This window comes from Eretmochelys imbricata, chromosome 2 (assembly GCF_965152235.1).
Source record: "Eretmochelys imbricata isolate rEreImb1 chromosome 2, rEreImb1.hap1, whole genome shotgun sequence".
Classification (NCBI taxonomy): Eukaryota; Metazoa; Chordata; order Testudines; family Cheloniidae; genus Eretmochelys; species Eretmochelys imbricata.
In genome coordinates, this window is record NC_135573.1 from 180013047 (window position 1) to 180028935 (window position 15889).

At 41.7% G+C, this 15889-nt stretch overlaps 1 protein-coding gene across 3 annotated transcripts in view; it reads left to right on the plus strand.

Annotated features, from left to right (window-relative positions):
- Positions 1–15889, plus strand: part of AOAH (acyloxyacyl hydrolase) — a 119094-nt gene that overhangs the window by 33750 nt on the left and 69455 nt on the right. For all 3 annotated transcript variants that reach the window (XM_077809231.1, XM_077809233.1, XM_077809232.1), the window contains exon 6: positions 13557–13616. In XM_077809231.1, the coding sequence (XP_077665357.1) occupies positions 13557–13616 (60 nt within the window). The remainder of the gene's footprint in view (positions 1–13556; positions 13617–15889) is intronic.

A 15889-nucleotide genomic window follows, 5' to 3' on the forward strand; every position in this document is an offset into this window, starting at 1 on the left:
TAACTCCCCCCCCCCACCAACACATAGCAGCTACAGCAGTGGCCATTCTACACGTGGTGTGAGAGATGGTAAACGCGGTAGAGGGGCGGGGGGCGACCTCCCTCAGCTCCGATGCTGTGCTGCCAAGACTTTAACCAAGTGCTTCCCTCAATAATATTCTGACTCAGCTGGCAACTTGTTCTTTGGGTGAAATACCCCTTCCACCTTTCCACAAACTGCATCAGTCCTATACTCCTCCTGCCTTCCTCTGAAAATCCACCAGTCACATACTCTTCTCCACAAATAAATCCACCGCTGCTCCCACCCCGGCACCTGCCCCAGTATCTCCTGGCCCACTGGGCTTACCCCTCCCCAGCACTCACAGCAGCAATGGCGGTGTCAGTAGCTGCCGGGATAGTAATAGTGCTGCAGCAGCAGCTTAGCCCTGCTTCTTTCTTTCTTTCTTTCTTTCTTTCTTTCTTTCTTTCTTTCTTTCTTTCTTTCTTTCTTTCTTTCTTTCTTTCTTTCTTTCTTTCTTTCTTTCTTTCTTTCTTTTTCCAGGAGCAGTGGGTAGGGGTATGTGGAGGGACTACATAGTGCATCCTCTATGCGCTCCTAGCAGCATTGGGGGGGGGGGAGGCAGAAAGGCAGTTCCCCTTCCAGAAGGTGCCAGGGCAATAGCTGATGCACCGGTAGTGGACTAGATTTTGATCTGAATTTAGATTTTGATTTGTGCCTATACGGGGGAGAAAGGAGGAGCAAGAACTTCCCTTGGACCTCTGCACGCGCAAGACTACCTTGGACCTAGGTCAGCAGCAAACACCTACCCTCTAGAACAAGGGGAAAGCAGGAGTGAACTGTGCCTAAAGAGAGCAGAGAAGTGTCTCTGAAAGCACAGAGCTTCCTGGGCTAGTGCACTGTATACCCTAGGGCTGTACCTAAAGACTGTATCTACCCCTGAGCCAGCAGCAGTTGGGTTAGTTCCATCCTCAGAGAAGACTAAACATTTTAACAAGCCAAGATGGCCACAGTATATTTTGCCACTCCCTCCACTTAAAATATTTTATTCCAGTCCACCATTATCATACTGCTATGCAGAGAGTCAGCCTAAGAACTCTGGGAGGGGTTAGTGAGGTGATTTGGGGATACACCCAAATTTAACTGACTCTTTGTATAAATAAGTGTGTGGAGACGAAATCTGACCCATTGAAGTCAATGGCAATCCTCCCATTGACTTCAATAAGGCCAAGACTTCATCCTGTGTGTCTGCGTATTTGATCTTTGGTTCACCCCCACCAGTCTCCTACAGCAGACTGGAATCCTTCTGCCTGCCTCTTCCAACCCTAGAGAGCTGTTCACATTGATTACATTTTTCAGAATAAATCAGCAAACAAAACGGCTGGAAACTTTTCCCAAAAGTCAAGATTTGGCCGAGCCCAGTGTTATTTTGGGGCTTGTGCAAATCTTCTCCGGCTCATCATTATTACTCTTTCTGACAGGCTTCATTTGTCTCTCATCACCAGCCAGGCAGATCAATTAACAGAGTTTTTTCCTCCCCAACTTTTCCCCTGAATCTTTAACTATTTGGACACCCCAAGAAACTATGAATGGAGGAGGGGAAGGTGTTTCATTTAGAAACCATGCTCTGTTGGCTGATAAATTGCCCACGGTAATTCTGTGACAAGTAGGAATTGTGGGTGAAAACTTTAATATGCAGTTCAGGGATTCAGATACATAAAACCCAGTTTATTTCACATTTGCTCCTTCAGTTTGTAGTTTGATTGATCATTTCAGTTATATGAACGTGCAAATGTTGGCTAAATTCCCTGCCAAGTGTTTGAACAAGATTTTAATACTAATGACTGTTTCGTTCAACTCTACTGATTTTCAGGTACATCATTTATGCATTTGGATGCATGCTTTCCCAGAGTTAGTGCAATATTTGTACTGGCAAAGTGAATGCAATAAATATGTAGTTTCTTTTCTTTATAGGACAGCATAATTTTTTGTTTTAATTGTCTTTATGACAACAAATATTAATGGCACTTTGATGTTTAACAGTTTTTTCAATCAATATTTTACAATTAGTGTTTACGGTAATGTTGATGTTTATAAATGAACATGTTGCTGTACCAAGGGCAAATGTTCTCAGCAAATAAGAGTCACTGTTCTAACAAATTAACATCAATTAAATTTTGTGCTATAGTCATTAATGCTCCCTGATTATTATAGGAGACTCAGATAATTATGATTAAAAATACTGCTCTCGTCATGAAGCATGAAATTCACTTAGCATAGCAGGAGCTGTAGAATGTTCCAAAACAGTGGAACCAACTCGGTGTGGGTGGATGGCCATGGAGCGATTGTGTGGGGGAACTACCCATTTACTCTATGTAGTGGAACTGGGGGAGAGGGAAGGGGAAGGTGGCATGCTTTTCAAAGCTGCTCAAGGGATGTTGACACTGAGTCCTTATTAAAATAGGAAATGACTGTCTAAAACCCCGTGCTGGCTTTTGGAAATCTCAGCCTATCTCCTTATCTTGGTTATATTCTGTGAAAACAAGAGGATTCCATGCCCACGCATTCATTATTGTACACTTCAGAGAATACTTTAGCAGTCCCGTAGCAAATCTGTATTGTGAAGCCTGTGAGGAGAATGGGCTCTTCGGATCTTGTATCTATTATTCTCTTTTGACATGGTGAAAGCAATATGGATCAAAGTCAGAGGAAATATGTAAGCTGTGGTGTAGATTCATCTACACCCACTTACTGATGAGTTAGCCATTCTAAGTTCATACAGCTTACATACTTAGGAATCAGGTGATGGTGTAAAACAAAGCTTAGTAGTATGTTGTGAGGGACTCTGCTTTCCAGCACTGCTTTTTAAATGTTTCATGTCTGCATCCACTACAGCTCAGTGTCTTTATCCAGCATAGCTTGTCAGGGTTCTTGGTCTCTGAGAATTAAGTATAGGCAATACTAGAAAAGGTTTGCCAGTATAGTTGTACCAGAAACCTTCCTACTGTAAATGCAACTTATACTAGCATAAAAGTGCTTTTGAATGTATAGCTAGTACCAATTCTCCCAGTGAAATAAGATATTCTATGAAAAGCACTTCTATGCCAGTATAATAGTATTTACACTAGGACTTTTGCCAGTATAGAAACATTGCAAAAAAAATCACACCCCTAACTGACATTATTGTACCAACAAAAGTTTCTAGAGTAGACTTGCCTTACACTTCTGATCTGAATACTATAATTATTACTCCTTCTATCAGTGACAAGGATTGATTTGCCAGAAATCTCAATAATATTGAAGGGAGTTAAGTGATTCCGACTTAACAGAATTTTTTGCCAGGTGAATGAGACCAACAACCTAGCCTGTCATTTGTATTGGAACTGAAACTCTGTGGCCCATTGGCATGCTGATACATAAGTGAAACAGGGACCTGATGCAAAGGATAGATAAGAACAAAGAAATTAATGGAAACGGGTTACTTTACAAGCTGTAGTGTTTGATTGTTTCAGACAACCTCAGACACTTGCGTACACCCTGCTTCAGTGTGCCAGAGAAATTCTGGATTGTACCTGATTCAGTTTTCCAGACTACCCAAATCACTAGCAATACAAATCACTCAAGTGGTGAGAGAACTTTTATGTGTGTATCCTAGCTTCTCACTCAGTTTGTGGCAAGTTCTCAGAGTTTCAGACTTGATATGCTAAGAGGAAATCAAATGTATATGAAAGAAGCAAATATTAAACACAAAGCAAAACAAAAATGCCCCAAAAATCTTCTTTACTCTTAACTTGTTCACCTATCTTTTCAGGTGTAAGTGTGCATCGTTATAGTTAGGGGTGGGACTGATCCAAGTCCCTTGATCTGAATGCCTCTGAACTCTGGGTGAAGCCTAACAGAGAGTACGCAGTTTGAGCAGTAACACATTCCCGCTCCACCTCACTTAGCTACAACTTATTAGAAATAGATGAACTGCAAAAACCACAAATAAAATAGTAGTTCGTTTCCCAGGTGCTTCTCCACTTTTGTTGATAGCTGTCATTACTACCATAAGTATGGAGTTAACAAAGAACGCGCTCGCACACACACACATATCTGTTTCTGTGTGTATATATATGTGTGTATATATAATATGTACGCAGCAGCTATATGTTTGTGTGTGTATATATATAATATGTACACAGCAGCTTCCCTCAAGCAGAATCCCAAAGCACTTCACAAATATTAAACATCCAGTCACACTGAAGTGCAGACTCTTCTCAGGTGAGAGGGCGGTACTTAGGAAGGTGACTTGTATATGGCATGCTACATAATACAGCAAAAGTGCATAGGGCAAGAAAAGGAAAGGACACTATGGCAATCCTCTGCTCTTACAAAAAAGTGCCACAGACCTTTAATCCAGAGAACACAAAACCATGGTCTCCTCCAAAAGATCCAGGTGCTTTAAAATGCATGGAACTCAATGTAACTCCCTCCAAAAGATAAAAAGCGGAATCAGCCCTACTATATTTCAAACCCATGTGAGATTGCAGAACAGAACATTCAGCCTTCCCTTCTGACACTGTTGTTGTATGTGATATCAGAGTAGACCATGTTAATAAGAAATGTGTTTCTGAAAAACATAGCCTGAAGCAAAAAAGCCTTCTCTCCTACTGCTGCTTGTGCCCACAACTAAGATGCACAATGCAAGAGTAAGGAATGAGAGATAGAAAGAGTGAATCCAACATCTGCAAGTGTTGTTCATCAAGGTTTCCAATCTTTTCCTTTCTCTACTTATTGATGGCAAAAGGAGTTTCTCAAAAGAAGATGAAAATTGAGGGATTGATCCTGAGTGAGAAGAGAAAATGATATGTTTAATAAATATGTACCGTACTAGAAAAGAGAACTTGTTAACAAGGGTTATGAATGAGAAAGGATTAAAGGTTCTGATTTTTTTTAAAAAAAAAGGATACAGGGGATCATTATGAATGAATCTAAAGGCCAGGGCACAAAATGAATTACGCCTAAGGGACATAAAAGGCAATAAGAAGAGTTTCTATAAATACATTAGGAGTAAGGGAAAGACCAAGGAAAGTGTAGGTCCTCTACTTAGTGGGGAAGGATAGAGAATAACAGATGGCATCAAGAAGGCTCAGGTGTTTAATGTCTATTTTACTTCAGTCTTCACTAAAAAAGTTAATTGTGACCAGATACCTAACACAATTAATATTAATAACAAGGGGAAAGGAACTCAAGCCAGAATAGGGAAAGAAAAGATGAAGGACTATGTAGATAAGTTATATGTATTCAAGTCATCAAGGTCTGCTGAATTTCATCCTAGGGTGCTTCAGGAACTAGCTGGAAGCAATCTTGGATCTGTTAGTGATTATCTTCAAGACGTTGTGGTGGACAGGTGAGGTCTCAGAGGACTGGATAAGGGCAAACATAATACCTATCTTTGAAAAAGGGAACTAATTGGACTTATAGTCAGTCAGCCTAATTTCAATACCTGGAAAGATACTGGAACAAATGGTTAAATAATCAATTTGTGAGCCCCTAGAGGGATAATAGGGCCATAAGTAATAGCCAGATGGATTTGTCAAGAACTAAGCATGTCAAATCTACCTGATTTCCTTCTTTGACAGGGTTACTGGCCTAGTAGGTGGAAGGAAGCTGTAGACATGATATATCTTGGTTTTAGTAAGGCTTTGGATACAGATCCACATGATATTCTCATAAGCAAACTAAGGAAATGAGATCTAGATTAAAATACTATAAGGTGAATGCAAAACTGGTTGAAAGACTGTACTGAAAGAGTAATTATCAATGGTTCACTGTGAAATTGGGGGGATGTATCTAGTGGGATCCCACAGGGTTCTGTCTTGGGTCCAGTACTGTTCACTGTTTTCATCAATGACTGAAATAGTGGAGTGGAGAATATGAGGATGACACTGAGTTGGGAGGGATTGCTAACGCTTTGGAGGACAAGATTAGAATTCAAAATGACCTTGACAAATTGGAGAATTGGTCTGAATTCAACTAGATGAAATTCAGTAAAGACACAAGCACAAAGCACAATACTTAGGAAGGAAAAATCACATGCACAATGCTCCAAGAGAGGTCGTGGAATCCCCGTCACTGGAGTTTTTTAAGATTGGTTATAAAAACATCTGGCAAAGATTGTCTAGGCATTCTTGGTCCTGCGCCAGCACAGCGGGGCTGGACTAGATGACTTCTCAAGGTCCACACTTCTATGATTCTATCATTAAGGCTGGTAGAAAACATGACAATGTAAATAAGTAAGTAAAATCCATTTATTTATGTCTAAATGTTGGTGACATCCTAGCAGAATTTTCAGAAGCCTTCTCAGTCTATTGCTAGTTTCAAACAGTCAGCTGACCTCTCAGTGGTCTGCCGCATACCATCTATCCATCTCCTTGCTGGTCATCCCCTTCTACAATGACCTGCCACCATTCCTTCCAGGATAACTTTTCTCAAAAGTCTCTATTCCTGATGTGACCAAAGTTTGTTGATTTCCGAAAGCAGAGTCTGATTCTCTCCAGTAATATTTCTGACCTAACCATTCATCATCTTTTCTGTCCAGGACATATGCAGAGTCTTTGGCAGTACCACATCACAGTGACTTCAATTATCTTTTTGTCAGCAGCATTCATTTTCCATGATTCACATCCATAAGTCACTATGGAAAAAAATATGCTTTTCACTAGCTGACCCTTCATAGATTTTGAGAGGCCAGGGTTTTTCCAAACTTTGGTAAGAGAGGTCCATGGCTGAGTGAGCCATTTCTAGTTTTCTTCCAATTTCTTTGGAACAGTATCCTTGATTGGATATGTATGAGCTGAGAGAATTGAATTCTGTTACCTTTATAGCTTGTTGGTTAATCATGATGTCTGCTTGCATCCTGGTTTTATTAGTCATCTCAATGTACATGCCTTTAATTCTTGTCATATTCAGGAATAGTCCATATTCCTCACTATCTGTTTGTACAGATTCCAACATTCATTTAATCATATTGCATCAGTGGCTGTAGCGAAGAGTTTTGTGTCTTCAGGATATCTGAGGTCAGTTAAGAGGTGTCCATCAATGAAAATCCCAGCTCCTTCCAGGGCTTGTCTCATAATAAATTCTGCATGCACGTTGAAAAGTCTTGGGGACAGGATACACCCTTGTCTCACACCCTGCCTGGTTGAAAACCACTCACTATCACCTGCTGCTATTCACACCAGAGTCTGTTGTTGATGTTATTGACTTGCAATGAGTTCATTTAGGGGCTTTGGAATCCCCACGTCTGCCAGTGTCCTCCAAAGATGGTCATGCCAGACCGTATCAAACCCTTTTTGAGTAGTCTGTGAAACTGCATTGTACGCCCTGTGTTTTTCAATGATGTGACTGATGTTTGTGATTTGATCACATGTGCCTCATCCCTCTCTGAAACCAGCTTGTTGTGGTGGTAGTTCTACTTCTATCATTTGCTTCAGGCAATCCTGGATTATGTAGAGCAGAACTTGTCTCAAGCAATATCAGGGAGATGATTGTTACTACACCATGTTATGTCTCCTTTCTTTGGTAAGAGTAGAAAGATTCCCGTCATCCAGTTGTTGTTCTCATCCATCCATCCATCTTTGCAAATTTTCCACATGAAAACAATTCTGTTGTCACCAACCGCTTTTAACAATTCTGTTGGACCGTTATCTATTGCCATGCCTACCCCCAGGGCTTTCCCAGGCTTCATTTTCGTAATAGCATGCACTGCTTCCTCTTGCAGGATTCTGTACTCTCCTTTCTGTCTTTCTGTGTTGTGAGTGGCTCTGAAGAGGCATGCAGACTGGCACAGTAATGCCTGTAGCATGTTGTACTAGTCATAAATGTGGCTGTATAATCTTTAAAAGACAGCAGTGAAAGAGCCAGGTAAATGAAATCCCGTAGTGCCCAACCTTTCCTTGGCTCTCTTCTGTTGCATGGAGCCCTCAGTAGCATTGCAGCAACCCTAGGCGGTGCAGCCAGGGACACATTCATCAACGTGGATGGAGCCGGACCTACTCTGGAGGGCTATGTGGGCACCCAGTGATCTTCCCTCCCCAGGGAAGGAGTCTGAGTTCACCAATCAGCTACCAAATAGCATCCCAGGCACACAGTGCTTCTTCTGTGTAGCAGCAGAGGTTACTCTCTGGCTGAGTTACAGCAAGGGAGATTGCATGGGCTGTGTAGCCTACAGGGACAGTTCCAAAATAGAGCTCTGAGCCAAGGATAGGACAAGGATGCTAGAGGGGAATAAGAGAGAAACTCTTGCCACCTCCATAAACATGGAGCCTATCCTCGATTCTCCCTAATCAGAGTAGACAGAGGACAACTGGACTTAGCATTTTGTGGAAAGAATTTTTCCCATATAAAATGAGGGTCAGGGGATTAACAAGCCGAAATCTGCTGAAAATAATTGGGTGCACTCTAGTGACAATATTTATTCAAGATAACTATTGCAAATGGGAGATGCATGTATGTACTGAGGCCAATGGGCTACGTTATCTTGGCTCCTTATTGGCACCTCTCGTGTACTTGTTATATGCTACAAACCAATATTTTTTAAAGATTGTCTTAGAATAAAAGCACCATAGTGCTCATACTGTAGGCAGAATAATGTTGCATATAAAAATGTACATAAAGAACAACCTTTGCTTTGAGAGAGACTCTTCTACTAGTTATTCTTATACTTCATTATTCCTCATATTGTTTGCCTTTTATTTTTGACCCTTAAATTTCTGAGTTAATTAATTTTGCTTTGATCAGTATCTACATCAACTATAATAACAAACTGAATTTTATCTCCAGCAAAAATATTGATGGTAGTTTCTTGAAATGCAAGTATATGCTGCTTAAAATTCCAAACTGGCATCCCAGCCACTCAGTATGGCAACATCACTTGTTTTTTCTAATATTTTAAATCTGCGGGCTCGACAAAGTATGCTTTTCCCCACATTGGATATCTATAACTTCATCCAGATAAATATAAACTTGCACTGAACTTTTCTACTGAGCCTTCAAGCCTAGTGGATTTAAAGCTAGCAATTATATTCTTATGGCGGATTATAAGAGGGATTGATAGGTCATAGTCAAAAGGAGCAATTTGTCCTGACTAACCATTTTGATCAGCAGCAAAGCACTCACACAGTTGTGATCTGACCGTATAATTTTCCTTTCAGTTTGAAAACTGTTCAACATTAATTGATTTCTTAGTTCACTGATTTTTGTAATTCACAGAAAAAAGGCAGGGATTCCTTCCATAGCAAGGTTAGTTGGGCATATTCTCAGCTCCTAAATTCCTCACTATCTGTTTGTACAGATTCCAACATTCATTTAATCATACTGCATCAGTGGCTGTAGCGAAGAGTTTTGTGTCTTCAGTATATCTGAGGTCAGTTAAGAGGTGTCCATCAATGAAAATCCCAGCTCCTTCCAGGGCTTGTCTCATAATAAATTCTGCATGTACATTGAAAAGTCAGCGAATGACAAAGGCTGAGGGAATCAGGAGAATGTGCCCCCGACTGATATGACTGGTTATAAAAGATGGCCTAATAAAAGCAGAACAACACATGGGATTCATCGTCACTGTTGTGGAAGAGTATTATTTAAAAAGTAAGCTGTATAAAGGGTGGGTATTAAGATGTTGCTCTTATGAAAGTTCACAAATTTGTCTTAAGTTCTGGGCTCTGTCCTGAAAGCAATCTGCGGAGTCCATCTCCAGAGGCACTCGGCACCTTACAAAACTGAACCCCAATTACAGGGGTCTCTGACTTCGGTGAAATATAAACTTGGAAGATCTTTCTCACATCCATAGAGCTACCCTTTTCCCTCTACTGAAGCTTTTTAATGTATTGACATTTTAATAGGTAAAAAATTAACATTTTCATACATAAAGGAAAGAGAGTGTAAATATGTTCCAGAGTACACTGTCATTCACTAATGGAGATACCTCCCCTCAGTATCCTGCATCAATCGGATTAATATTATTTATAACAGAGGGGAGAACAGTTCCCCAATAACTTAGCTACAGTGGCTTAGATTCTAGTCTCAATTACACCCCAGTCAACACAATCAGTAGGGATATCTGAGTGTAACTGAGGGAGGATCCCCCACCTCCTCGACAGTGAAGGGTCCTTTGGCAAAGGAACCAGTGTGATTCTTCTGTACAAGGATAGGGAAAGAATTCCCGAAGGTTGTATAGTGGGGTGGGGGAAGGGAGAGTTTCACACCACAGTAAGGTGCAGAGGTCTACTCCACAGTGGCTCTCTGTGCTTCAGCATTCATGCAAGGGGCTGGTGTGGTGTTGGGAGCAGGGCTGAAAGATCTACTGTCTGAGGCTAGCATATTTTTGTGCTGTGAGAGTGGCTGCAAAGCAGTTTCTTAGCTGCTCCACTACCCACTTCCTTCTGCACTTTTCTCAGGCCAGTCTATCTGGACTGAAGATTTTGGCGCAATTTAACCAAAATAAGAAAACGCATCTGGACAAATTCTATAAGAGAGGCACAAAATAAGTGTAAAATGAAACCGCAAGTGTAAATTAGTTGTGGTCAACGGTGCACACCAGATTTTGGATTCTGCAAGTCTGAACAAGCAAAACAAGGGCCTGATCCAAAGAGACAATGAGCTCCTAGTGACTCTCAGTATCAAGCCCTAATCTTAGGTGTAGTCCCAAGTGAAGTGTCAGAGTGCAGGCTTGACAAGCCAGCTTTGCTTCACAATGTGTCTTGCAGATGCCTACTCACAGATCTCTGTGACACACTACACACAGCAGGTGTTACAGATTAGTGGAGCTGCTGATAAGAACCTAGACATTGATAAAAACTAGGCCCCCTTGCTGTTTCCTCTTGTATCCAGAGTACCCGCTGAGTCCTAATGGTATTGCTGAATATTTGGCAGATCCTGGCTGTGAGAGCCAGTGGTTGCTGTGGATTTGACCTTCACAGAGCACTGCATAGATTACCTCCTACTGCAATATGAACAGGTCTCTAGTATTACTGCTGTCATTCATGTTCATGGTGCCCGATGCATGTGAATTCCTTTGTGAATGGGATTGGTTGGGTAGATGGCCCAGTAACATTTCTTGTTCCAAAGAGTGACACTTCCACTGCAATTGGGGGTGGCTATGTAGGTCTTTGTGTACTGCTGCCAAGTGTAAGGGATTAATATTAGTATAGTTGCTTTTGACCCACTTGTACAAATGCAGGAGAGGCTTTTCTCCTTGACATGCCCTCTTTTTGGCCAATCTGTCCCCCTGTTCTGCTATACTTCCCTGTGTAAGTAAATTTACTGTCTTTTGGACACCTACAGAATGCTTCATTAGAACATGTGCAAGTGGATTGTGTCACAGGGTGACACTGGCCCTTTAAGAGGGAGCTGGGCTGGTGCACCTGTGTTTTATCAGCACTCTCCATTTTGGCCAATTAAGAGGGCTTTACAGAGGGCACCTGGGCATAGAGTAGGAAGGGGGTGGGGGGAAGAGATCCAAAGAAGGAGAGTCTGGGTGAATCAGGTCTAAGGGGGGGAGAGAGAGAGAGAGAAACTCTCCCCACCTGCTCCCTGAGAATAAGGGGAGAAAAAGTGGGAAGTTCTCTGGGAAGCGGGGGAGGGATAGCTCAGTGGTTTGAGCATTGGCCTGCTAAACCCAGGATTGTGAGTTCAATCCTTGAGGGGGCCATTTAGGGATCTGGGGCAAAAACTGGGGATTGGTCCTGCTTTGAGCAGGGGATTGGACTAGATGACCTCCTGAGGTCCCTTCCAACCCTGATATTCTATGATTCTATGATGGAAGATGCATCCCGTGAGTTGGAACCACCAGCTCCTGTGGAAAGCCCTGAGCCAGGGTTTGCAAGGAAAAGGATACTCCAAGGGAGCCAGCCTGGGGACCCAGAGCCAGGAAGGACACAAGGCACCGAGCCCAGAAACAGGCTGGGAACAGTGCCCCATGGGTGCGTTAAAGAGAAGCCCCAAAGGGCAGAGGGACCTTTTTGTTTGGTAGAGACTTTTTAGTTTCAACTTTGGTACCCCAGAGGGGGTTGTGTTTGTTGTGACTAGGCCAGAGAGCTAAGCCACATCTCCAGCACAAATTGGTGTGTGGAGAGCTGAGGATGTTGGATCATATTAAAGAAGTTCTGTATTAAAATCACAAATGAGTTTGATTCCCCACAGTTTAAATTCCAGGGTATTACTAATTAAGAGGTCTCTGGGTTTTTGGTACTGTTTCTCTCCCTCTATGTGTGAAACTTGCAACTGCTAATTGCGTTCGTATATTCTAAGACAGAGTCTGTTCTCAAAGCATTTCACACAGAGAGAGACTCAAAGCAATGCTCTGTAACAACAGAAGCAGCACCCAGAGACTCCCCGCCCTTTTGTTGTATTAACAATTGTGATTAAAATAGAGATAGAGGATGTATGTGGATGGACGCTTGGTGTGGATAATAACTGAATGATCAGGGAGGTGCCAGCCTAAGAATCCAGTGTCCATCGGCTGAAGAAGGCGTCAAGTGGAAATAACCAGAGGACCCCCGGAGGGCAGACTGGAATCCACCCAACAGCCTCAAGAATGGGAGAACCAAAGAACAAGATAACATCTGGCAGCACGGAGCCATCAGGAATGTGCCATCTGCTGATTGATTCAGCAACAGCATGATGAATCAATTCCCATAGACTGGCATAGGAAGAAATTCCTATAAAAATGGACTCTAGAAAGTGAGAACTTTGGGGTCTGATTCTGCAAACCAACTTCCAGGAGCATCAGATGAGCATCTGACAAGGCCCTGCTCCCTCCTCATGTCCAGGCCACCTGGCCAGTGGCTTGGCATGAGCAACTCTAAGGCTGGTAACTATGATAACAACCTTGCAGAACCTGTGTGTGTGTGTGTACATGAGTGAATATGAGATTGAATGGAATGTTATAGCTATAACTAACTGCTTACTAGGATTCTTTCTGTATTCACAATAAGTGTGGTATTTTGCCTTTTCCCCTTTAATAAGATCCTGCTGGTTTTTATTTTATTGGTATAACAAAGGGAACCACCTCTGAGAGGGAAACTGAGGCTAAGAGTACTGAAAGTACCATATTCAACCGACAGGGAACACTACAGAGCTATGACAGATGGCAAATCTGAACTGAAGTTAACCTCTTGTTTTCTGGAGACTGGGTGGTTCGTGCATCCTTACATCCTATTTCTGGCCATCTTGTATAGAACAAATAGATAGCGCTTCTGTAAGAGTTGTTGAATTTTGTCCACTGTCACTAATTCAGCATTGCTGAGATCTGAATCAAAAATCGTAAACTGAGCTGGATTTCATCTAAGAAAATAAATGGTGCCCTGAAGCAAAATAAATGAACTCTTGCAACTGGAGTTTCATACACGGTGATTAGATAATTGATTATTAGTCCAATAAAAAGTAGTGAATGATTTATTTATAGATCCATCCTTCATTTTTGTGCCATGATTAATGACAGAAGAGAGAAAATATTTGGGGAAAAATATATAGGTAATGCAAAATTGATATATTTTGTTTTTCTCTTGCTGTTTTAGATGGGGCTGAATAAGGCTGTAAGGAAAGCAAACAGGATTGTCAGGAATTCCAAAGTTCTGGTAAGAAATAAGAAACAAAAGGTATTTCATGTTGTGACTGCGTTTATCAGGGATAGGTGGCCTCAGTTTGCATAATTTCAAATTTCAGAGTAGCAGCCGTGTTAGTCTGTATTCGCAAAAAGAAAAGGAGTACCAGTGGCACCTTAGAGACTAACCAATTTATTTGAACATAAGCTTTCGTGAGCTACAGCTCACTTCATCGGATGCATTTCAAAACCATTTGAACCTCATAGATTTGAAATGCTGACTCAGACTTCAGAATTTATTAGTTCTGCACTGTGGTTAGGTGAGACTGAATACAGGAATAAAGAAGGAGCAAAGAGAATGTCTAGTGTAAAAATAGGTGGAAAATACTGCAGAATGAAAAACAAATGCAGAGAGACTGTATGGGAAAATAAAAGATAGAGCCAGCAAGACCAAAACTATAATGAAAAGTAAAAGAGTTTAGGTCCTCTCAAGCCGTAATAGGTATAGCAGATTTACACGTCAGCTGAGGTGCAGTACCATACTCGCGCACAGTTGGTGCTAGCTTAACTCTTGGATGATTCGTCCATCCTTAATACATAGCATTTTTTTAAAAAAAGGAAATGGGGGAATAAAAAAAGCTAGAAATATATGAATAAAAGCCTGCTGAGCTCTAATTAATTTTATTAAGCCTGCCAACCTGATAATGGTTCAAGAAGCTCCCTGAACTCAGACTCCGTGCCCATGCTCAAATCCTCATCTGAGTGTTTACTGCAGCATTATGCCTCATTATTATTTATTACTATGTTGTTTGTGTTTGTTTATGCACAACACTGTGCTGCCAGCCTCACTCGTGTTGAATAGTGCTCACTCACACAAGTACCTCATTGAACCCCATAGGGCCTTCATGAGAGTGTAACGGTGGCAGGAATCCAGATAATAAACACAAAACACCATGACGCTGCAGAGCTTAGGAGTCTGCTTCAGTAGCCCGATGTCAAACCCTTTGGTTCAAATCCTATTTAGATTCTTTACAGAAGCAGAAGTTTCCAGAGCCTGTCAGTTCTGTCCAGGGCTCTTCCTCCAGCTGGGTCTCCAGATCTGTTGCTGGTCCAGCCCTGTCTGTGTTGCAGTTACACTTTTCTTCCTAACCCACCATCACTCCAACCTTTTCTGCATGCGCAGACCTTTGGCTATTAGAGATAAGCCTGAACCAAAACGCTGGATCTGAACACCCCTGCGTTTTGGGGTTCTTTGAAATCCAAATATGTTTATGGGTGGGCTGAACCAAAGTAAAGGCCTGGCTCCAGCCAGCCTTAAACACTAGAGTTGGAAACCTCACATTTTGAGCCTTGCACCCACCTCTAATTGGTAGCAGCGAAAAGAAGAGCAACTTTTTTGCTGGTAGCTGGCTATGCCTTCAGTTTTATGAGTCAAGTAAGCCATGGAGTTTGCTTCCAATTTTCTTCAGGCATTTGATTACTGAGCAAACATTTTTTGCTGTTTGCAAAGAAATTATTGATATTGTTTCTTCCTGAATCCTCACTGTGATGCTGCTCACAGTCATGAAAATTGAGATTCCTAATTAGCCTTTGGGCTACTGCCAAACTGTGATACCAAGGCAATAAACAATACACTGTAAATAAGGGTTTCCCCTCATGTGGAGCAGCAACAACAGGACCATGCTCCTTATTCTTACCATTGAATATCATGTTAGTGATGGTCAAATATTTCCTCGCAAATTGCATGAAGTTTCTACTTTTTTCCATCACTGGAGAAATCTAAAACTGTATAAGGTTTGGGGTTTAGTAATGCAGAGACCTCAGCCTGCTTAGTGTCTTGAGGAAAAAACATTTTAACCTTATGTTAAAGACACAAGCGAAAAGAGTTAAAGCATTTGAAATGTAAAGTACTAAGCAAGGCTTTCACTTTAACGACATCCCTTGCTCACATTCCCTTTAGCTGGAGAGAATTTTTTGACAGTCTTTTACATGATATTAAAGAGGATGATAGCTGTCCTTGAGGGGAAGGTTGAGGAGGAGAGAAAAGGTTAGTTGAGAGGGACTGGAGCCACTGTTGCTGTTAAAGCCCAATCCCATTTCTTAAAAGACAAAACAAGACACACACACACACGAACGAGGGGAGAGAAAAGAACAGCAAACATAGAAAGCACAGTTTCTGTCTCTGGTGTTGACTCTTTCTCGCAATTTCACTGCTCAAGAAACACATGCATGGAACACAGTCTTATTAGCCACTCCAAAACCTGGCAACTTGGGCCAGCATTGGACTGTTTGGGGCATTGTTTTTAT